General features: G+C 37.4%; 1 protein-coding gene across 2 annotated transcripts in view; it reads left to right on the top strand.

Annotated features, from left to right (window-relative positions):
* Positions 1 to 9,334, top strand: part of EREG (epiregulin) — a 30,137-nt gene extending 20,803 nt beyond the window's left edge. The window contains exons 3-5 of one of the 2 annotated variants that reach the window (XM_072624260.1): positions 5,230 to 5,353; positions 6,698 to 6,847; positions 8,550 to 9,334. In XM_072624260.1, coding sequence (XP_072480361.1) covers positions 5,230 to 5,353; positions 6,698 to 6,847; positions 8,550 to 8,640 — 365 coding nt within the window. In that variant the 3' untranslated portion in view covers positions 8,641 to 9,334. The remainder of the gene's footprint in view (positions 1 to 5,229; positions 5,354 to 6,697; positions 6,848 to 8,549) is intronic. The other variant, XM_072624261.1, reaches the window with a different exon arrangement.
* Positions 9,335 to 25,357: the final 16,023 nt, after the last annotated feature.

Here is a 25,357-nt window from a genome sequence, read left to right as displayed (position 1 = left end):
AATATCATATACCAGAGCTCTGCTATGGGACTCCTTTTAGGAAGCATTCTTCTAGAAGTCATCATTGAAACTGGGTAAGGAGAAGTCTGCACATGCTAAGCACTTGGCACTTTTGTGTGTGCGTGTGTGTGTGTGTGAAAGAGAGAGAGAGAGAGAGAGAGAGAGAGAGAGAGAGAGAGAGAGAGAGAGAGAGAGAGAGAGAGAGAGAGAGAGAGAGAGAAAGAGATGAAGGGAGAGAGAAAGGAGAGGGAAAGGGACAGAGAGAGAGAGAGATTAGTCTTTCTCAATTCCATTTTTGTTTTCAACCTTTACCACCTTTGGGGCTCTCAAATTTCAAAAAGCTTGTCATAATCTGAAGTGCCAGAAAATTGAAGGATTAATGAGCCATGAAGCTGATAATGAGGGGAGAGGTGATCCTTACAGACACAGGGGGCACCCTAACTGTCAGTAGCAAGAGCTTGGAGTTTGGCAAATCGGGAGCCGGGAAGTCAAATCAAGGCAGGAGAAGGGAGTCCAATTTTATAAGGCCAGGGATCAGGTCCAAGAAGAGAGACTGAGAATGGCAAGCCAGGTTCTCACACAAAGAAAGTGGGATATATAGTAATAATCATGTCTTCCTGCCTGTCGTTAAATTTCATGGGATCATAGGATATGGGAACAGGAGTGACCTCAGAAGTATTCTGGTCTAACACCTGCATTTTACAATGGGAAAATGTGAGAGAGAAGAGTTCAAGCCCATGTGCCCTGAATGGAGAGCCAATACTTTTCCCACTTTATTTGCAGTTTCCGTTTCTGCGCCTCAGTTGTAAAATGAGGATAATAATAGCATCTCTTTCCCAGTTATTATCTTCAATTATTATCTCTAATTTATCCTGTTTATATCATATTTGTATATGATCTACCTCAATGGATAATGTTCTCCTGGAAAAAGAAGGCAGCCTGATGGTTCCATAGTACATAGAGAGCTAGCCTGGAGTCAGAAAAACTTGAATTAAATTGAAACTCAGATATTTCCTAGTTGTGTAACCATGGGCAAGCCAACTAACTTTCCTCTGATTCAATTTCTTCAACTGTAAAGTGGAGACTATAATAACGTTTATCTGCTTGTATAGTTATAAGGATCGAATGAAATAAATTTGTAAAATACTTAACTCAGTTCCTGGAACACAGTAGGAACTTCATAAATAAGTTTGTCTCCATCTTTGAGAGCACAGACTGGTTTTTTTGGCCTTTTTTTATCTCACCAGACCTTAGCGCAGTCCTTGGGACAGTTTTATAGTTGTTGTTCAGTTGTGTCTGACTCTTTGTGAGCCTATTTTGGGTTTTGTTGGCAAAGATAGTGGAGTGGTTTGCCATTTCCTTCTCCAGTTCATTTACATGTGAGGAAACTGAGTCAAATAAGATTAAGTGACTTACCTAGGGTCACACAGCTAATGAGTGGTTTAGGCTAGATTTAAACTCAGAAAGATAATGCTAATTCCCGACCCAGCGCTCTATCCATCTAGTTGCCCCTCTGGCATATAGTAGGCATTTAATAAATGCTTGTTGTAAGGATTAAATCAGACATTTGTAAATTTCTTTGCAAATCTTAAAGCTTTAAATAAATTTTTGCTATTTTTATCATCACCATCACTATCTCCAAGGGTGCCTTACAACTTTAGATCTAAGATCTTTTATGAAAAGATACTTTTTAATTTACAAAGCACTTGCTTCTCAATAAATGGTTAGTTTCAATATTTCTATCCCCATTTTACAATGGAGAAAATTGAGTCTCAAAGAAGGAAAACAACTTGAGGACATTCACATAGGTCATAGAGAAAACAAGATTTGTCCAAAAGTCAGTTCCCCTTTCTCCCCCCACCACACACTTTTACAGCTCTATCAGAGGAAATTGGTACTGGAAATTGAGACTTCAGAGCTCCCATTTCCCCGCATCTCTGTGGCCCTTGCTTTGGATCTGCCAAAATTCCTTCAGACCTTGGGACCCTTCAATCATCCTCAAGGTGCTATCCCAAACTGACACCTTAAGGACAGTTGGCAGGTGGGCTCCAACATGTGTTCCCTTGATTTGGGATACTGGTACACTTGTTGGAATACCTCACAATGCCAACGACCATGGCAAAAGAAGTCCATGCAAGGTCTTCAAGTCAGTGTCAGCCGGACATGTTCCCTTCCTCTCCTCCTCCTCCTCCCCCCACCCCAGCATCTAAGTACTAGCCTGCAACAGCCTAGGTGCTGAATTGCAGAATCAGGTCATTCCTGTTCTGCTTCATACCAGGCTACACCCAGGGCTCAGTACATGGGAGCTGCTCGTAGGATCTCTTCATTGGGGATGACTTTGGTGAGTGCTGTGGCAGGAATGGCCACACTGTCCAAAGTTAAGGTTTACAGGTGTGGGGAGAGAGGGAGGGACCTACATTCTCTTTTTTAAAATTAACTTTTGCTTTAATTAAAAAGCATTGATTCTCTCTTCCTCTTACTGAAAAAAGAGAAAAAACAAGTCCCAGGAACACAATTAATTTCCAGGTTGGCCTTACTCTGAAATGTTTCTCATTCTGTACCTTGAGCCCATCCCTCCTGTATCCTCCCCACAGGCCATGGGGAGTGGGCATTTGGCAGAATCCAGATGTTACCAGTCATACCAATAACTCATATTTCTATCAGGTTTTCTTCTTCTTCAAAGGGTCTTCATGCATATTATGGAGGGAGAGTAATATAGTGCTATTGGGAAGCTGGCCTCTGAGTCAGGAAGGCCTGGAACCAAATCTCATATCCAACATGTGATAGTTGTGTGACCTTGGGCAAGTCCCAACCTCTCGGTGCACCAGGCAAATTTTCTAAGACTCTAAGTTGCAAAACAGTTGTTGATTGGCACTGGTATAGGGGATTTTTCCCTGGGAGCTCTTTACACTGATGAAATCACAGGTCCAATTAAAAGGAGGAGGAGGTGATAACTTTTTATCCATTATACTATTTGACACAAGAGTCCCATGAAGAGTGGATGTCCAGAGAGCAATTGAACATTAATCTAGAATTTGGAAAATTGGAATTTCTATTATATTTTCTATGATATTGAATTATAATAGCCCAAGTCAGTCAAGCATTCATTAAACCTTACCGTGCTAGGCACTGTTACAAAGAAAGACAAAAAAGATGTGTGTGGGGGGGGGAGTATTATAAAGACAAACAGGTAGGTTAGGCTTAACAACAGCTCAACTCATGTAATTAATAATAATGATAGCAAGAAGACTTTCAGAACTCTTTGCAAATACTCCCAAATGGAGTCCTCACCACAACCTTGGGAGGTAGATAATATTATTTTTTCTACTTTACAGATTAGGAAACTGAGGCAAACAGAGCTTAAGTTAACTTGCCCAGGATCACAGGGATAGAAAGTGTCTGAAGGGGAAAGAGGAAAGGGATAAGCATTTATTATATGCCTACAGTATATTAGGCACTGTACTAAGTGAATTACAAGTATTATTTTCTCATTTGATTCCTACAAAAACCCCAGGAGGTCAATGCAATTATGATCTCTATTTTACAGTTTGAGGAAACTGAGGTAGATAGAAGTTAAGTGACTTGCCCAGCGTCATATAGGTAGTGAGTTTCTGAGGGTAGACTTTACTTGGATCTTCTCAAGTCTGGGCCCCGTGCTTTGTGCCCTGTGGCTGTACCTGTTAGAGGCAGGCTCGGAATGTGATGTCTTAAGAGGATAAGTTCAAAGAACTGAGGGATGGTCAACCTGGTGACTTGAGAGAAACATGGTTGTTGTGTTCAAGTATCTGAGAGACCCAAAGTGAAGAAGATCTGGCAGTAAATCCCCCCTCAGACACTGCTGGTGACTCTTTGCTTAAACTCAGTTTGCCTTATCTGTAAATGGGGATAATATCTGTAAAATGGGGATAAAAGTAACACCTACTTCCCAGGGCTGCTGTGAGTATAAATTAAATAATTTTTATTAAGGGCTTTGTGAACCTTAAAGTGATACATAAATATTATTATTATTTTTAAACTAAGAGTAATAGGTAGAAATTTTATAATATGATTTGTATCCTATTATTATTATTAAACTAAGAGTAATAGGTAGAAGAATGATACAGAAATGCTGTTTATTCTTATTATTAAATTAGAAGTAATGGGTCAAAGTTATACAAAGTATTTCAATTCCACCATCATCATCATCATTGAACTAAAAGAAATAGGTAAAAGTTGTATCAAGCATCCTATTAATTCCACTATTGTTAAGCTAAGAGTAAGGAGTAGATATTGCACAGAAACAGAGTCGGCTTAACATCAAATTATTGTTGCGTTGTTTCAGTCTATCCAATTCTTTGTGACCCCATTTGGGGTTTTCTTGGCAGAGATAGTGCAGTGGTTTGCCATTTCCTTCTCCAGCTCATTTTACAGATGAGGAAACTGAAGCAAAAAGGGTTAAGTGACTTGACCAGGGTCAAATAGCTAGTAAGTATCTGAGGCCAGATTTGAACTCATGAAGAGGAGTCTTCTTGATTCTAAACCCACTTGGCTGTCTACTGTGCCATCTAGCTATCTCATTTAATATCAAGAAAAACTTCCTAAAAAGTGAGATGGACCAAAGGAGGAGGATGCTACCTTGTTAGGTGCCCTTTTAATCCACCTCAATGCTGCTCTTTGGTCAGTGGCTGGAGGATGACTCATCAGGGAGGAATGTATCAATGAGAGTCCTTGCTCAGGAACAGGTTGGAGTGGAGACCCTTGAATAAGACCTTCATTGGCTAATATAAGATGGTGCTTTCCCATCCCATGGCCATGGCATGCTTGGATCAGCTGATGCTTGCTTTGTATATGTCCCTCCTTTGGGACTCCATGGTTAAGCACCTCCATTTCCTCACTTCTGAAATCCTCCATAAATTCTATTAAATTTTATTAAAATTCTATTTAAAAATTCTATTAAATTGTATTCTAAAAATTCTATTAAAATTATTTTATTCTATTAAATTCTATTAAAATCCTACTAAAATTCTATTAGAATTCTACTATTTTAAGAAATTCTATTAAATTCAGAAGTTCTATTAAATTCAGAAATTCCATTAAAATAAACTCCAAGAGGCCTGGGCTGGCTTCTTGGGAAACTGTGTCACCTGCTTGCAATGGTAGCTTGATGACATGTATCATTATAAGAAAAGTTGACACAGTTTTTAAAAGACTGAAGCAAAATAATTCATCTGTTTTCCATTCTTTCCACAGTTCAAATAGAAAATAATCCTCGGGTGGCTCAAGTGGCAATTACAAAATGTGGAGAGGACATGGAAGACTTCTGTTTACATGGGCAATGCATTTACGTGGTGGATATGAGTCAAAACTCCTGTAGGTAAGTGACCATCATTGCCTCTTGTCGGATAATTTCCTTTTAATTATTTTACCTGCTTCTGGACTCTGTCCTTCCCAATTCATTCTTCAAAGATCTGCCAACGTATTCTTCCCAAGGCTTCCTAAATCTGATCATGCTCCTCCCCTGCTCCGCATTCTCCAGGGCTCATAGTGCCTGGCACATAATAGGCATGTAACATATGCGTATTGGGTTGAATAAAATTAGTATGTATTTTGTATGTGCCTTGTATGGATTTTAAGAAAATTTCAGGCAACATAAAAAGAGAAAATGGACGCAAATATTTTCTAGAGTTGTAATTAAATTATTTCAGTCATGACTGACCTTCTATGACCTCATTTGGGGTTTTCTGATTCTGGAGGAGTTTACCATTTCCTTCTCTAGCTCATTTTACAAATGAGGAAACTGAGACAAACAAGGTTAAGTAGAAGTAGTTGGGTTACATAGGTAGCAAGTGTCTGAAGATGGATTTGAACTCATGTTCTCATAACTCCAGAGCCAGCACTCTATCTACTTTGTCATTTAGCTGCCGTATTCTAGAGTACTCAGTTAATTTCTCTGTTGGATGATGCCACTTATATAAAATCACAGTTTACTTCGGATATCAAAATAGCAACTGAGAGGCTTTAAAATCCCCACAGTATTTGTTCCTTTATAGATGGGCAGCATTCACACAGAACTTTAATATCTGCAAAGCTTTGTACAAATATTATCTCATTTAAGCTTCACAACAACCTTGTGAGGTCGAGGCTATTATTATGCCCATTTTACAGATGAGACAATTGAGGCAGACAGCAGTAAAGTGATTTGCCTGCCCAAGGTTACACAGCCAGTAAGTGGTTGAAGGCAGATTGGAACTCAGGTCTTCTTGAATCTAGGTCCAGCGCTCTAACCTCTGTGCCACTCAGTTGCCGCTGACGCTATTTATATGAAATATAACACTCAATTTTTGATATCCAATAATGACTTCTTTTATAAACATTCACATGCATGAGAAATGACTTTGTTTCTTCCACTGTTTAATGTTTTGTATTCTTTTAATTTAAAAAATGATTAAGGGACTATTATCTACCAAGTACTAGAAACACAAAACCAAAACCAAAATAAATAAATAAAACCCTGCTTTCAGGAAGCTTATATTCTACTGGAGAGTGGAGAGCAGCATGTCCACAAGGTTACGAGATCACAGCTTCTGCCGTAATGTCACACACACATATGTATATGTATATGTGTGTATATGTCCACATATATGTATATGTATGTGTGTGTGTAATATAGAATATGTATTATAAATAACTATGCCTATCGTTTCTATTTTTTACCTAGGTGTGATGTGGGTTACACTGGCAGTCGATGCGAGCATTTTTTGCTAACTGTTCAAAAACCCTTGAGCAAAGAATACGTGGTACTGACGGTCATCCTTATCCTTCTGTTCCTGATTGTCATTGGTGGCTCCACATATTACTTCCTCAGGTGGTAAGATACAATTTATTTACACTTTTTTTCTTTTCTTATTGCTCATATAGGAAGAGTAACAGTAACAGTAGTAGTAATAGCAGTAGCAGCAGCAGCAGCAGCAGTAGCAATAGTAGTAGCAGTAGTAGTAGTAGTAGCAGTAGTAGTAACAGTAGTAGTAGGAGTAGGAATAGGAGTAGTAGTAGTAGCAGCAGCAGCAGTAGTAGTAATAGTAGTAGTAGTAGTAGTAGTAGTAGTAGTAGTAGTAGTAGTAGTAGTAGTAGTAGTAGTAGGGTGACAGTCCAGACAAAACTTTCATGGAGACCTAATAGGCATGTGAGTGAATCCCTGAGCTTGTCTCTTCATTTATAAACTGGAAATGATTTGTGATAGAGAAACAATGGGACTTGGAGTTCAGAGAATTAAGCTCAGATCTTTCCTGTATAACTTATCTGCTGTGTGACTTTAGGTAAGTCAACAGCAATAGTAGTGTACACAGATTTAATATTGAGAAAAGCATGTTTTTGTTAAGAATAAAACATGTTTCATTAAGAATTCATGCTCTGTGACTGCTAGCTCTAATTATCCAACTCACACAGGTTGTCATGAAGGCAGGGGATTAGGTCCTGAGCTTATGATTTTATTGGTATTAGGAACTCCCAGGTGAGGTAAGCCCCTCTTTCAATGTCGGTGGGCACTTTCTCTACAATCTACAACTTAGATTCCTACATGTTGTCATGTGGCATCCATGAGACATCAGATAACTTGCTAAGGGTTGTGTGACCTTGCAATCCCAAGAGAAAATAAGGAAGGTCCCAAGGATATTGAATGGTCTCCTGAACTAACCTCATGGAAAAGATGGGTAAACATCAATGGGTTATCATCAGTGTAACTGGATGAAACATCTAATTATTGAAACCACAGATACACATGAGTGTTTGAGATGAAAAGAGTGATACCTAGTAGTGAGGAGGGAGTAAGTACTGTACATAAACATATCTGCAGCTCTTCGTTGGAAAAGGACCATGTTTTCTGAGATTCAAAGTGTATCTGTTCAAGGGAACATAGAACTGAAGGCTGAAAAAGATATAATGGGACACTAGGCTCTCCCTCTCTCTCCCTCTCTCTCCCTCTCTCTCCCTCTCTCTCTCTCTCTCTCTCTCTCTCTCTCTCTCTCTCTCTCTCTCTCTCTCTCTCTCTCTCTCTCTTTCTCTCTCTCTCTGTATATATATGTATATCTTTGGTCTCAGTTTCCTCATCTGTAAAATGAGGAGACTGGACTAGATGGCTTCTAAGGTTCCTTCCAATTGCAGACCAAAAATTCCATAGTTAACAATGATGTGTCATTAAAAATTCATGACATATGTCCTATGAATTTTCATATTCTTGAAGTAAGGTCTGATGGGCATTTATCTTTTTTTGTTTCCTAGTGTAGTTCTGTTTTTGATCATATAAAGTTAACAGCAAGAGCACGAAAGATTATCATGTACTCATGGTTGATGATGATCACCAAATAGCAGAGTCTTATGTATTTAACTTGAACTTGATCAAAACCATCTGTTCAAAGTCTGCCATAGAGGTCTGGTAGCCCTGATTATATAAGATGGCGGCTCATGCAGCCTTTGAGTCCATACAATTATTTTTCTTGCTAAACAGGGCAGACATGCTTTACTCTGCTGAAGTATTAATGGATATTTTTTTTTTCATTTTTGCATGTTTCCAGGTATAAAAACCGAAAAAGCAAAGACTCAAACAAGGAATATGAAAAGGTGACTTCAAATGATGAAAATAATTCAGCATTGCTACAAGTCTAAAAGAAGAAGCAAGTGGCACATGCCCTACTATCTGCCTGGTGACAATTTCTTAGTGTTAATAATTTTGTTTTATTAATAATATTTATGTTAAAAAAGGTCAAACCATATATTTTTCTTTTAAAAGATGTTCATGGAGATTTTATTTTTATTTTTTATTTTATTATTTTTTGTATGACGGAATGTTTGTTAGTGTATAAAGTGCATACAGTATTTTATACATAAAATCAATTTTATAAGAAGTTCCTAGTCCTGGACTAAGTGCTTTATTGAAAGCAACAAAACTTGCAAGCTTGTACAGGAATTCAATTCAAGGCCATCTCCTGTAATGCATCCAGGATACTCAAGTAAATGTTGACAAATAACAGCAATGCATCTCTTACATAGCAATTTGTTGGAAAACATCGTGAAAATTGACGTCAAAGGAAAGGACTGGAAAGTGAAGATATAATTTGCCTTGAAGTCCTATGACAAAGAAAACATTCACAAATGACAAATATGGACAATGGGAATGGTCTGGGAAAAGAGTTTTCTTCTCCACTCCCCAGCAAGAACTGAATGTTTATTTAAGTGGCTATGTACAGCATTCCATTTAAGACTTATTAATTGTAGGTAAACAAAGTTAGTCCAAAATTATTTCCCACCAGCAGTGAACTAGAGTAATCATGAGATATTAAATCATTAATGTATATACATACCTTTGGTTTTCTTTTCTACAAAATGCCCTACTGCTTTGTGCAGCATCGTGAGATTCTTCAAGGCTTCAAGGCTTTGATACTCCAAGATGCTAATGGAACTGGAATGTCATCGTCTTGCAGACGTCCTCCAGAGATGCAAACCATACCCCATCCTATGTAGCTCTTGTCCTTTTTCCCATCAATCTATCATAAAGGGTCCACCCAATGTGCTAGAGGCCAAATGAGTATTAGATATCAGTCATCTGATGATATGTAGCATTTTCCTGCTTAAAAACCTTGATAGCTGCACAGGTAAAAACCATCAGTGAGATAAGGCAAACATATAGCCAAGTTATCCATTTTCTCAAAGTGGTTTATCTGCCAGATGAACATTGCTTGAAGCAATTTCATAGTCTTAGAGTTTGTAAGTCATGAGTTCTTACGACATCTTCCTATGAAGATTGCTAGTCACAAAGGGATGCATGTAAAGAAATAGATAGCACTTTTCTTTTGGATCTGACTAAATCTACAGGAACCTCAAGTCAGTTCCTGAGAACCACTTTTAGCAACATGACCCCCTCGACAAGTCTCGAAATGTCAAGAATCATTCAAATTTAGAGTAGGGCTACTCTGGATTATACGTCAAGTGAGTACCATTTTTTTTGCCTTCTGTTCTGAGGTATAAGCTCCAGGACCACACGCTAGGGACAATAGTTCTTGACTCCAGAAACTTCAGAACCTTCTACCTTTGATAGTCATAAATTGTACCATCATATTTGTACAAAAGCAGACAGCTTGGACATAGTACCTATTTCTTGTGGACTTATGCATCAAGACTTGAGTTTTGATTAAGTTTCTGTTTTTAAAAATCTTAGAAATTTATTTAAAAGATACAAAAGGGAAATTAAATAAAGGTAGGGTAATAAAAATCAATGACATTCCAAGTGTCATAGCTGTATTTGGTGGCACAAATTAAATCGTGCTCTAAATTCTTTAGACATTTCATGCATTCAACAAATTTGAACATCACCTATGTGAACACTGAGCATCATGTTTTCAGTCAAGGTCATCACGCTTTCACCTTGGCTATTTCTAATCCATCATCTCACTGAAATAATTGTTCAATGACAATCCATTCATTTAATTTATAGACATGATCTATATTGAATTCACTATAGGAAAGGCAATCCAGAATGAAGTAAAAAATCAGGTTTTGATTCTACCACTTCCCACTTCTTCCCTACCCCACCCCCACTCCAGCTTTAAAATTCATTTAACTAACCTCCATAAGCAGCTGGATCTTTCCTTGAGAAAGCACATGAAAGAAAGAAATACCAACTGGAACTGGTATTAGGATAGAAAATAAATCAACATAGCTCACTTGTCACTCAATAGCCACACAGGGCAGTGTTGTTTTCACATTTCCCATACAGTATCCCACATTTAAGATGTCCATAAAGTATCTTCTATGTGCTTTCAATAGTTACACTGTTCACTGTTTTTCCTCACCCTTGCTTCCTGTGTTGTTTTTAAAGGCTGAGTGTCAGAGATAAAACTTTAAAAGGGGGTACATATGTCAAAGACATGGGTATGTGAATGTTGACAAGTTTATAAAGCTTGATACTAAACTCAAGATTTCCCAGAAAGCTGTAATATAATCCACTATTGTTGCTGTTATGTTTGCCCTTTGTTCTCAAAGAGGACCATGACACATCAAGATGATGCCATGACTAGTAGTTGACTGATTTGAGTGAGGGAGGGCTGTGCAAGGTCAACAAGCTTGCTTTCTTCTCCTGAGCCATCTGTGTCTACTGGTCTGATATTCATCAGGATGACTGGAGATGGCCCAGGATGCAAGGTGAGACCTTGGCCCTCTCAGGCTAAGGTCTTCTCACATTCTCACTTTGAGTGAGCAATCCACTGTACACTCTAACACTAAAGAAGGGGAAAAAACAATCCTAAAAATAACCAACATACAAAGGTCTGGAATTGCATTAAAAGTCCTTGCTGCAAATTCATAACATTTACTTTTCACTAAATCCTAATTTAATAGAATCTATTACTATATGCTTAAGTAGTGTCATTCTTTGGATACAAGAAGATATGAAAGAGTAATGTTATCTCCCCACATGACACATTTAGTAACCACTTATGGTCTTAAGGATGATAACTTCATTCCAGTTGTTTGCTGTATGTCACTAAATCATATTTTCTGCAGTGGCTACAGTGCCAATATCTAATATCTCTTTAGTTCAAAGAATTCTGTTCACTTTGGGAAGGGTATCTAAATTTGACCCACCTTTTCACTATTATTTTAAGGTTTATTTTGTTAGAGTACCAAAATGTCCTAAACATCTACTGATTTTTCTCAATTTCAGTGATATTGAGGGAGAAGATAAGATTTGGGCCAATCATGTCTTTGCAGCATGTCTTCATGTTTTCGTCAAAAAAAATCCATGAGTAGTATCTGACTTTCAAGTGTTATATGTTGTATATAAGATTCTATATTTTTCTCACCTTGCTTGAAAACACTAAAATTGCATGTTTTTAATTCTGTAAAATATTCTAGGATATAGTTTATATTTAAAATCTTGTTAAACATAAAATTGTGTTATATGCAATTTGTTGCTTATGAATCTGAACAGTAAGAGTCTACTGAATTGTATCAATTTGTTGTTTATGAACAGTATCAGCTTTGATAGTAATGTACCTTAACATATTGAAGGAGAATGTGAAGACTACGTACTATGGCACATTTTAAACATATCTTTTGGGAGAAAAATAATTAAACATATTACCTGAAGTCAATATTGATATATGGTCTTTGTTCTACATATCATTTTGTCCTTTGTGTTTATAAGTTGGTTGTTTGGAACATTGAATGCATTTTCCCACTGATTTTGATGGGTCTCCAGATGTTGGGGCATTGAAATATTGAGATATATCCCCAGGTAGGAAGAACCTTAAGGGAAGACAGAAACTGGGAAGATGGGTTATTACAGGAGTCTACAGTTGCAAATTACCACCTGGATGACAAAAGTGTAATCAGATATTCCTTTGACAGTGGGTCATTGGGGGTTGCAATTTAAGGCTCATTCAGGTGAGTCTGTGTTGATACATGACACATTTGTAGTGTGGTGGGGGGAAGAAAAAGATGAGAAAGAGGGAAGAAAGCTCAAAGGCATATTTGGATATTTTAAAGTGGAATCTTGAGGAATAAGTGTGAGGCAACACAGGTTAATCAGTATTGTGTATTAAGAAACTATCCCCAGGTGAGGAAACCCATGAACTAGAAGGGGAAAAGCTGGATAGAGGAAATAGTGATAAAAATCAATGTGGGCAGCAGTAGAAGCAATCTCATAGGAGGATAGGAGCACCAAGACAGAAAGTAGAAATGGTTCAGGAAATCAGTCCCAAGTTTATGGTGAAGGTATGAAATGGTAGTGATGGTGGATTTCAATTATATGTGTGTCTGCCATATATATTGCTTCTCTCTGAAGAGGTCAAAAGAAGGTCAGCTAATAAAAATTGGACTTGTCTTGATAGTTTCCCAATTCAAAAGGTCCAGGAACCAATAACGAGAATATCTATTCTGAATCTGATCTCACCAGCAAGAAAGAAGTAGTTGTTGAATTGGAAAGGAGGGAAACCTCTTGGGGAAGTAACCATTTCATCTTAGAATTTGTGAAAGAGAAAAACTGAGCATAGTCTGACATGCACTCTAGTTTTGGACATAGATTTTAGAGGTTTCATAGAAAGAAAGACAAAAATATGTACTAACAATTCTAATGAGAAAAAGAAGGTGTCAAGTTGAATGATGTTTATACCCATGGAACTCAGCAATCAAACTGAATTGTTTGTAGAGAAGAGTGAAGCTAGAGAATAGATACAAAAGAATGATAAGGTCAGTCAGAACTGTTAAGTCAAAATGAGCCAAAGCTGACCAGGACAGATAAAGACAAGAAATGTATGTGTGTGTGTGTGTGTGGTGTGTGTATGTGTGTGTGTGTGTGTGTGTGTATGTGCATGCGTACATTAGAAGGGAAAAGGGAGAAAAACACAAAGTGATATGGTGGGTTAGTTGAGTTTGGACTGATATTCATTCAGAATTAAGAGAGCCCAGCCTTGGGTTGGATTTCTAAAACTGAGTTAATTAACTCCCTCAGAGAACCAGGAAGTGTCTCCAGAGATCAGTTTCTTAAGTTTCAATTCCAAATCAATGAAGGGAGACATTAGCGGTGTAGATGGCAAGATGTCTCAGCTTCCTGAATGTAGAGTACACACACACACACACACACACACACACACACACACACACACACACACACACACACTCCATTTATTAAGATAAACCATGCCTCTGCCATCTTGAATTTTTGGAGTTCATTTTCTGAACTCACGTGTAGGGCTTAACCTTATTGCTTTTCATCTGATTATAATTGTCTCACTACTCTTGGGTTTCAAGATCTTCTTAGCTTCTGAATCTGTCATTTCATGAGTTATCTTTGGGCCACCTGCAAATCTGATGTGCATGCCATCCAGGTTATGGTAAAGGACACAGGTTATGCATAAATCCCTGGAGGAATTCCCCTGGAAATATCCTGCCAGGTTGACAATGAACCTTGAATTACTATTCTTAGAATTCAACCATCCTTTCACTTCTGAATGCATGTGGTTGCTTTATTGTCTAGTCCATCTTTTGCCATCTTTCTCCGCAAGAATAATATGATATATTTTGTCAAAGCCTCTGCTAAAATCTTGCTAAACCAAGTCTACAGCATTCTCCTCTTCTCTTAGTAACTTTGTTAATAAAGGAAAGTGTTTTGACTGGGTAAATTTTGGTGAAGCCCAACCTGGGTTCTTTTAAATCATTGCTTCCTTTTCTAAATGTATGCTAACCATGTCTTCAATCATTCTTTCTAGAATTTACCCAGGGATGGAAGTCAACTTACTGAATAAATGAATGAATGAACGAGTATTAATAAAATGCATATGGGCCAAAGACTATAAGCACTAGTGTTAAAAATATAAGCAAATAACACAGACTTTGACTTCAAGGAGCCTACATTCTCATAAAGGAAGACAACATATATAACGGAATGGGTGGCCAGGGAAAGGTATTTTTGTCAGAAAGAAGAAAATGGACACATCTTTTTCAGGAATGATGGTGTTGTTTTGACTTCTGCTCTCAGAGCATTAAAACTTACTCATTTAAGTCAATATTTTTCAAATGGGCTGCTGGATCAGTCCAAGATCCGGAGGGAAGAGGGTAGGGGCACTTGAAGGGAATCATAAGAACTTCAGCCATCATTTCAATTTGTTGTTTGTAGGGTGATATCATAAGCAAATTAGGGCAGCATGAATAGCTTACCTGTCAGATTTATGGATAAAAGAGGAATCTATCACTAAACAAGAGATAGAGAACATTTCAAGATATAAAATGGATAAAGTTGATTATATTAAATTTAAACAAAATTAAATTAAACAAAACGAGTGCAGTCAAGATTAGAAGAAAAGCAGAAAGTTGGGATTCTGTATGTGCAATTTATATTAAATATCTCTGATAAAGGCCTCATCTCTCAAATATATAGACAAATGAATCAAATTTATAATAATACAACTCATTTCCCAGTTGATAAATGGTCAAAGAATATGAACAGGCAGTTTTCAGATGAAGTAATCAAAACTATCTATGGTTACATGAAAAATGCTCTAAATCACTATGAATTAGAAAAATGCAAATTAAAATAATTCTGAGGCACCACCTCACACCTGTCAGATTGGCTAATATGGCAGAAAAGGAAGACGGCAAATGTTGGAGGGGGTGTGCAAAAACTGGGATGCTAATACACCGTTGGTGGAATTGTGAACTAATGCAACCATTCTGGAAAGCAATTTGGAACTATGTCCAAAGGGTCATAAAAACTTTCTGGGATAGGAAACTTTCACAGAAGTCTGGATTTGGTCAAATGGCTGCACTTGAGGACCTAGAAGACCCCATGTGGCCTTGAGGTCGAAGGTTCCCCACCCCTTCCTTTGACCAATGCACTTTGACTCAGCAATAACACTAATAGGTCTGTATCTCAAAGAGATTTTAAAAAAGAAGAAGGACCTATATGTACAAAAATATTTATAGTAGCTCTTTTTTTATGGTGAAAAGAATTGAAGGAAGTTTAGAATGCCCATCAATTGGGGAATAGCTGAACAAGTTGTGATATGTGATTGTGATTGAATGTTATGGTGCTGTAAGAAATGATGAACAAGATACTTTCAGAAAAGCCTGGAAAGATTTACACAAACTGATGCAAAGTGAAGTGAACAGAACCAGGAGAACATTATACGTAGTAAGAGCAATACTGTACAATGATGAACTGTGAATGACTTAGCTATTCCCAGCAATACAAAGATCCAAGACAATTCTGAAGGACCTGTGATGAAATATGCTCTCCCCCTCAAGAGAAAGCACTGATGGAATCTGAATGCAGATCAAAACATATTGTTATTTCACTTCCTTCATTTTTCTTGGGTTTTTTTGTCTGTTTCCTTTCACAATGTGAATAATATAGATATGTTTTGCATGACTGGACATGTGTATACTCTTTATCAAGTTACTCGTCTTCTCAGTAATAGGGGAGGGGAGGTAGAGTGAAAGAGAATTTGGAACTCAAAATTGTAAAACAAAAAGAACAAAATTCAGTTAAATGTAATTGAATTTTTTAATTCTTGTTTGTAGTTTTGGGGCCAACTATGTAGTGCATGATTGGGATATTCTCCATGGACCATGAGTCCCTTGTCACTGCAGTGTTAGCAGAAGTTGCAGGGCCCAAGTCTTTTATTTGGTTGTGTGATGATATGTGTGAGACAACATGCAGAACTATACACGTTTGTTGTGGGGGAGGGAGGGAAGAGAATATGGAACACCAGGAAGAGTAACAAAAATCAATGGGGAAGAAAAGATTTGGGGGGACACAAGTTTGAGACTAACACCATTGAAATGAATACAACTGGCTAAACTTCCATAAGAAAGTACTTTTCTTGATTCTAAAACAAACAACCAAAAATCATTCATGCTGATGTTACAATGAAAATCTGAATCCAGGATAACTGTTTGGCAAATTTAAAAATGACACTAAGCCTACACTTCATGTTGGTTTAATAAATAAAAATCTACTTCCTGCCTTTATTAATGTCTTTAGATAATAAAAGAATTGATAGAATTTTGTTGTAAAAATAAGCCTTATAAAACTTGAAATATTTTTTTTATTTCCTAAGCAATCATAATTATGTAAAATGATTAGGTGTACTCAAATCAATGTAACAGAAAGAATGTTCGATTTATAGGGAGAAAGTCTGGGTTTTATACAAATAATTTGCCATTTCTGAACCTCATTAGAATGAGGACACAGGAAGAACTTGAATCAACAGACACTCATAAGGATGAGATCTCTTCTGGAAGCATTAAGTAACCTCCTTGCTAGTGGTCCCATCCTATGACTTTCTGGGAAATCAAATATCCTTAGAAGTTCACTGAACTTTTGATTCATAAATTCCTCTCCTAGGGTATAGTGCATGAAACTATGGACATCACAAGATGCCCATTCTTCAAGAGAAGTACTATTACTGCTTCTTAGATGGCTATTCATCATATATGTATTACACTCATAACCAAGGTATCCAATAAGCATGCTATGTACTAAAGAACATGCATGCTTCAACCTCACTCTGATAGGAAGCATTTATCCTCAGAACAGATGGCTGTCATTGATCTCCTGTTTTTGTTTGTTTTTAATTACAAAGAAAATTCCTCTTCTACCACTTTCCATGATTTTTCCAATTTCTCTCACCATGGCTCAGCAGTTATGTCTCCCAATTCCTTCAGCATCTAGAGATATACAACTAAATTGAGACTAGTTCTAATAACTGGTCACATTATTCAAAGTTTTAACACATATTTCCATTGGTTTCAAATCAATTACAATATTTAAAAAATTATAATAGTGAATAGTGAAAATTCAAGTATAAATTAATTGATTGATTAATTGATTTGAAGTCAGAAGACCCGAGTTCTGCCCCCATCATATCCTATGTAACTTTGGACAATCAATTAACTTTTTTGGACCTTAGTTTCACATCTACCAAATGAGGAAAGATCCTCTTCTAGGCCAAAATCTGTAGTTCTATATCATCTTTATTAGGACAGATAACAGAGCTTGCTCTCAATCTGAGTTTCAAGAGAATGTGAATTATGTGCTTGTTTTAGATGAAGTAGAGATTAAAGTGGGGAAAAACTGGCATGACAATGTAAATAGATGCCTTATCAGTAGGCTGGGACATTCAATAAAATACTAATTGGACTAGGGAACAGAATTCTGAACTGGAGAAGTCATTCAAGAGCCGTATCGAGAATGCCATCTCTTCTCCACCCTAGTTCCTGGCTCAGGCATCATATAACTGCAAAGTAAGTATGTACATTTTTTTAAAAATCCACAACTTTGAAGTTTGCAAATATCAAACAGTTGATTTTTCATTGTCATTCATCATTTGTTGACTTGACTTTCCTTAATCTGAAACTTGAGAAACTTACACCAACTTGAAATTGAAACCTCCATAATAGACAAGTCCGAGCATAGTTCATATGCATCTCTGTAATAGCTTCTGCAGGGGGACACACATTACAGGAGAAGTAGTAAGTATTAAATGAAGGACAGTGTCAAGATGGAGAAGACCAGCTCCTCTACATGTTGACTTCTTTCTAAAGTCTTTCCTGCCTTCAGGAACTTGAAGATAGTCTGTAATAATGTATCTCCTTTCTTGAAGTTGGAAGTCATAAAACCAGAATCTTTCTTCTCTCAAATTCTCACCAACTGCTACCCTTACACAAGTGTGAAGTATTGAATAGTCAGTTTCAACCAAGGAAGCCCCATGCAAATAAACTCTGAGAAGTTGTTACACATCACAAAATGTTCACAGCTGCCTTGTTACATGTTAGCCAGAAACATTTGAGACATATGACCTCAATCTTTATTCAAACTAAGAGATATGAGTTTCTTGATTTCTTTTTGATCTCGGTACAAGGGAACAGAAAGCACTGGACATGGAGTCAAGAAACTTGAATTAAAAATCTGGCTTTGAATGCTTACTAGTAGTGTGAGCCTAGGCAGGCCACTTAAACTCTGCCTCAGTTTCCTCATCTATAAAATGGATACAGTAATAGTACCTACCTCAAAGGATTCCTGTAAAGGTAAAATGAGTTAATATTTTTAAAGCACTTTGTAAAACCTGAAGTGCAATGTAAATGCTAGCTATCATCATTCAATCCCAGGAATGTAAATATGGTTTCTCAGAAATCTTCAGACCTCAACAATTTTATCCATCACAAGAGATAATTGTGAACTCATTGATATTTAAATTGCTTGTCTAAAAAAGCATTAGTCCCTACCTTTACTTCTCAATCTGATTAGCTGTCATGGTTGTTTCTCATTATTTCCACACAATCTTACCTTCCCACCACACTTATTAACAAAGGGGACAATGGTTGCCTCACGTTCTAGTCAAAGACCTCAAGCAAAAGGTTAGTGCCCCTTTTATAGGTTTTGAGGGACATAAAATAAACAACAGAAATGAGTAGGTGACATCATGGGTTGAGACCAATGCAACTGGTAACGTAGATGAAGGGACCAACATTATTGGTTAGAAACTTGTGATGTGAGGAGCAAGCTGTATTCCTTTCATATTTTTCCTCTTGTTTAGTTATTTTTGCTTGTCTTTGTTCATCTGTTTAGACTTTATCATTGACTCAGTTGGAAGTATCTCTAATAGACCCATCTGGATTTTCACTTTTGATATTTGGACAATGTTTAATGTAAAAGAGGAAGAATGCAGGTGATGATTATTTTAGGGGTATTTGGATTCCTTTTCTTCTTTATCACCTTTGGGAGGAATATAAATTTTCATCCTCAGTTCATATTGAGCTTTGTCACCTTTGGCAAGCTCTTCAGATTTTTATTTTTTTCTTTCTTAGATGTGGTCTTCCATTTCTCTAATAATTTTTGGGAGAACTCTGAAAAGCACACAGTAGTATCTAGTCAGGGGTGGGGAACCTATGACTTCGAGGCTACATGTGGCTCTCTAGGCCCTCAAGGGTGACCCTTTGATGTTTGGATTCAGTCAAAGGGCCATCCTTGAGGATTTAGAGGCCACACGTGGCCTTCAGACCACAAGTTCCCACCCCTGACCAAGGTCCTGACTCTTGTGTTCTTCCTGGTAGGTTTGCTCTGCTTGTTGTTACCTATTCTCATTCATGCTTCTCTTTCCCTGCTATAGGGAACTGTCCTCACTGTGCCCAGTGCTACATACACTTCCTGCTTTGCCAGAAGCTCCTTCAGTGAAATGGTTTCACCATAATTTGTAACTGCCAAATGTGAGGACACCTTCTCAGTGCTCATCCCTCTTGACCTCTTTATAGCATTTAGCACTGATAACATCTCCACAGCCCCTGTGCATTCTTTTCCATGGGATTTCTGATTCTCTTCCTATCTACATGGATGTTCCTTCTCTATCACTTTTGCTGAACAAACATTTATATCCCAGGGTTTGTCCTGGGCTCTTTTTTCTCTCCTTATATTCATTGTCAAAGGCTGATCTGTCATCTCCAGGTAGATGACTCTGAAAGCTACATAAGTCTCCTGAGCTCCCATGTCATATCACTAGGACATTTCCTACTACATAGACTTCTTGAACTAAGCATGTCCAAAGCAAAATCCATTATAATTTCCTCCATATACTTTGTTCTTAATTTCTCTATTTCTCTCAAGGATACCACCCTTCTTCCAGTCATCCAGGCTGTCAACATCAGAATCATACTTACCTTTTCCTTTTCCTTCATTCTTTAATCAGTTGAACCTATCTAACATCTCTTGCATCTTTCTCCTTTATTTCACTCACATAAACACTGAACCTGATAGTCAACAAAAATCCATTTTTCCTCACTCCCATCCTCCACCCCCTTTTGAGAAAGAAAGAAAAATAAAAACCACCGGCACAAACATATATAGCCAAACAAAAGAAATGCCTATATTGGCCATGTCCAAAAAATGTTTCAATCTGTACTCCAAAGCTATCAGAAGTTTCTATCAAGAGTCATCTAAAATCATACTTTATTATCAGATTGATCATAGTTCCAAAATCTTTCAAAGTTGTTTACCCTTCAATATTATATGTTTTTTCTCCTGTTTCTGCTCACTTCACTTTGCAGCACTTCATACAAGTTTTTCCAGGTTTCTCTGAAAATATTCCCTTAGTCTGCAACACAATAGCTGTCCATCACATTCATATAGCATAACTTGTTCAATAGTTCCAATTGATGAGCACTCTGTTTCCATTTCTGTGCCACTTCAAAAAGAGATTGCTATAAATATATTTGTACACCTTTAGAATTTATGTTGATTAGGATTAACCTGTCCTTTAATCTACTCTCAATTTTTTTCGGTCTCTCTTGTTTCCCTATGGAGTGAAATGCATTTCCATACCTGGAGTGCATGAGATGATCAGGGAGAACTAGTATTTCTGGTGGGAGGCCGGCCTTGCTGAGTCCTTCTCAGCGCTGTCCATCCACCTTTGGTGTCCACTTTGACCCAACTCTCATCTGTCTCTCCAAGAAACTGGAGTATGTGAAGCAACCATACCCAGATAAACCATCTTAGCAGCCAGGCTAAACAAGGTTGAGGGTAACTGACAAGCCTCAAGCCTATTGGAGAGTTAGGGGGATGTCTCCCTCAAGCATATAAAGACTTTCCCTGGTAGAATAGGAGGATGAGAACAATTTGTTCCAAAGCAGCTGAAGTGTTTAGGGCCTGATCAGACATCAAAGACACCAAGGTCATCTACAATGTCCTGGGCCATCCCCAGTAGTCTTGACTTTTGTTCTACCACTGGACTTTGATGACTCAGGAAAAAAGAGGGAGACTGATGACTTTTTCCAACCCTGCTTCACTTTAATCCAATTCACACAAGTCAAAACATTACCTGTGATGTCACTGGTCCTCTTCAAAATGAAGGCCAAACAAGCCTGACCTACTTTCCTGAGTATTTATGGGAAGAACAATAAATTGTCAACAAAGCTTGTTTGGCAACCTCCTTAATCTTTTGTCAGAAACACTGTCTATATCAACAGTAAATATATAAATGCATAATGCAGAGATTATCTTTTCTTGCAGAGTACTAGGAATATGTTATTCCTATCGCTTCTGGCCACTTGACTCTCTTAACCCAGATGGACCCTGAATATTTATTTCTCCTGTTTTTCCTAACATGGTTGTAGAAGCTAGAAGATTGTTTTGGCCAATTCTCTTTGAGACTTGGAGACTCAAGATTAAAACCAATCATTCATTCATTGGGTGTGTGGTAGACTTAATCCTGCCCTCTCCTGTGAAAACTGTAGCAGATTTATTGGAAATATTTATGTTTGCCTAAAAGATCTCAAGCAACAAGAGATAAACTGTACTTCAAGTGGAATGAGGGAGATGCTAGACCAGACCTTCTATAGGGGAAGAGTAGAAATCATACTAAAAGCATACTTGGCATGGGAAGCACCTCAAGTTATTTTTTATCCAAAATTCAATAATATTTCTTAATATAAAAATTTTAAATGACTATGATGTTGAGTTTTGCTTATTCAAAGACATCAGGCGGGCATGGCCATTTGGCAGCTAGGTGATGCAGTGGATAAATTCCTGAGTCCCAATTTGGCCTTAGACAATTACTAGTTATTGATTCTGGGCAAGTCACTTACCCCTGTTTTCCTCAGTTTCTTCATCTGGAAAATAGCAACAACAATAATATCTCTAAGGTTGTGAGGATGATGAGTGATATTTGTAAAAAAAAAAAAACACTTTGGAAACTTTAAGTACTACATGAATGCTAGAGACAATCATCTTCATTACTATAATTATCATTATCATCATAATCCTTTTTATCATTCACATTCTTAAGTCCTCTCCCTGAACCTTTATCCATCTTATGAAACTTTGGGTGCCCTTTGGGCACCATCCTCAATTTTGCAAGGTGGCATATGCTTGAAAATGAGGAAATGGCAAGAAGATGGCAAAATACATAGGAGGCTTGGTGTCTCAGATTTCTTGGTAGAAAGGGAAGACAGTCTTGAATTAGAATCCTAAAGTATAACCCAGCTATTCTTATGAATGAAACCTCTGGTCATAGAAATAGGATATTGTGTACAAGTGTTCTCTAATCTGTGGATTAGTAGATATTAACACTGGAATAGATATTGTGCTTATTACATGTGGTCCTTGGGCATCCTCAGGTCATATCTACACTCAAAACATTTCCAGCTTCGTAGGGCTTGTCAGAGCTTGTGTACCACTAGTGCAACTTTCAGGAGTCAGACTAGGGTCATCATGCATCACTTGGGCATTAGAGGAGGACTAAAGGGGAAGGGGAGTGTCTCTGCTGTATTTCCATTTCTGATGAAATGGATTACTCAGAACTAGAGGGTTCAAATAAACAATTCGATTAGTAAGAGCATATTCACTAACCCCGCAGGTGAAAGTGTTCCATCTGATGCTAAAATCTGCTGGAAAGAACAGAAACATGATCAGAAAAAAAAAAAACACCAAACGGGTCCTTAAGGTCTTAAGAGCTTTCTGTCAAAGGTTTGAAACTTTTTTTTTACAAGATCCTTGCTTAAAGGACCCCAAGCTGGATTTTAGGAAAATCAGTCTGGAGGCAAAATTAACTAAAACTGCCCCAGTTTTGCTCCAAAGTCTTGACTTGCAATAAGAATGGATGGTAAGGGTTATGGTTAACTCAAAACATCCCAGTTTCACAATAATGATGCCCACAATAATGATGCACAATAGTAAAGGAAAAAGAAAGAAAGGGAAGAAGGAAGGAAGAAAGGAAAGAAGGAAGGAAGGGAAGGAGAAAGGGAAAGAACTTAACTAACTCAGGATCTCATTTCTGGTGTTTAGTATCAATTATTCAGTGAACTAGAATATCTTCAGATGAGTAATTTCTCTTATTTCTTTGTACATAAACAAATAATAAAATGACAAAACAGATGTAATTTGCAAACAAATGGAACCTACAATCAACATAAAGTTCCCAAAATTCCCACAGTCATTATGCTTAGACCTTAGTGTGTGTGTGTGTGTGTGTATGCATTTACAGTAATTTGTCTATAATCTATCACTGTCACTCAGACCCTTTAAACATCAGTAATTGACTTCACTTTGGTAACTCAGACTCAAATCATTCAGTTCAATTCAGATAATGATTAAAACCTATTAAATATTTTCCTTATATTTCTCTTCAATATCATCCTTATCTTCAATAAGCACAGAAAATAGTATTCATAAAATATACTGTACTGCTAGTTCTCTGTGAACTTTTCTTAAAATTACTTGTAAAATTGTTTTATAACACAGTATTTTTAAAAGTTCCAAAAAGGAGAGTTGTTTCTTCACCTTTCTTTCCTGTCTTCCCCACAATTTCTTCAAGCCTTTTGGGACTATATATGTATGTATGTATGTATGTGTATATATACACATTATACATATACATGTATATATGTATGCGTACATATATACATTATACATATGTGTATATATGTATACATACATGTGTGTGTGTATGTATGTGGGTGTGTGGGTGGATGTAGGTATGGGTGTGGGTGTGGGTGTCCCCTCATGGCAGAGGGTCTTTGTGTAGTTTAATGAAAACTATGAACTATGTCATGCAGGGTAACCTAAGACAGACAGATCATAGTGGACAGTTCTGACAAAAGGTGACTCACTGAAGAAAGAAAAGGCAAACCACTCCAGTTTCTTTTTCAAGAAAATCCTGTGGATCAGAAGATCCTAGAGTGCTATGGTCCAGGGGATTACAAAAGGTCTGAATGCCTGAACAATGATGACAATGCATATGTATACATATTATATAAATATATAGAAGTTTTATTCTTCATATTTAGTGATTCTATTGACCCATTTCAATAGGTTTGTCTCAATTCACTTGCCTGCTCCATGCAGACTTTTGTCCAGCCTTTCATGGGACCAATAACATGCCAGAGTGAGGAGGCATTTTCTTGCCATGAAAGTGACTGAAATATTTTGAAAACATGAGAAGATGGACTCTCAATTTAGACTGAATATGTCCGTAAGGAAAGACCTAGCAGAAATCATTGCTATAGTCTGAGAAATGATATTCACCACTATTCATATCACATGGCTGTCCACACTCCTGAATAGCATCTGGTGTCATAAACCAATTGGTAGTCTCAATAAGATGTGGGTAGGAGGTAGGCAGACAGACATAATCACTATTATATAATTTCATTCCACCCATTGAAATGATTTCTTGGCATCCACAGAGGTCTAAACACAATGACTGTGGGAATTCTGAGAACTGCATGTGAAACACTGAGAAATAGTCCTACTAGTTTAACCAGCTTTTGTTTGGTATAAAACCACTGTTATCCTTTCAAAGTAAGGTTGGGCAAACTCCTATCTCTTGTTGGAAAGAAAAAAAAGGACAAGGATTTGTAGGTCAGATAATGATATGGGAGGAGGGACATTCTTGCATGACATTGGGTAAGGCATGAGGATAGAATCGTTTGCCTCCTCCTGCCAGCTTTCAATGGACCAGAATTTCCTGGATGACTAAGTTATTCCTGACATATAAACTAGGAACCTTTGAAGATACAAATAAAACATCCTAGGCTAGGATGCTACAAATCAATAACTAATTACCTAGTGGAATTACATGAAATAGCCATTTGATTCAGTCTTCCTTCCTATAGGATCAATTCCAAAGAAACTTTTGAAATAGACTGGAATTTCCTACTATCTCAATAGCTGCAGCAGATTACTTACACTCTGGTCAGGGCAGAGGTTAGCCATCTCTCCCATACTTTGATCTCCTGTAGGTATCTAAAACTTAACAAGTCCAAAACAAAACTCAGATTTTCTCTCCCTTCTTCCCAATTTCCCCATCTGTCCAGGGCATCACTATCCTTCCAATCATTT

The sequence above is a fragment of the Notamacropus eugenii genome, chromosome 7, assembly GCF_028372415.1.
Source record: "Notamacropus eugenii isolate mMacEug1 chromosome 7, mMacEug1.pri_v2, whole genome shotgun sequence".
NCBI lineage: Eukaryota > Metazoa > Chordata > Mammalia > Diprotodontia > Macropodidae > Notamacropus > Notamacropus eugenii.
The sequence above is the reverse complement of the archived record's forward strand: the minus strand, read 5'-3'. Positions and strand labels throughout refer to the sequence as shown.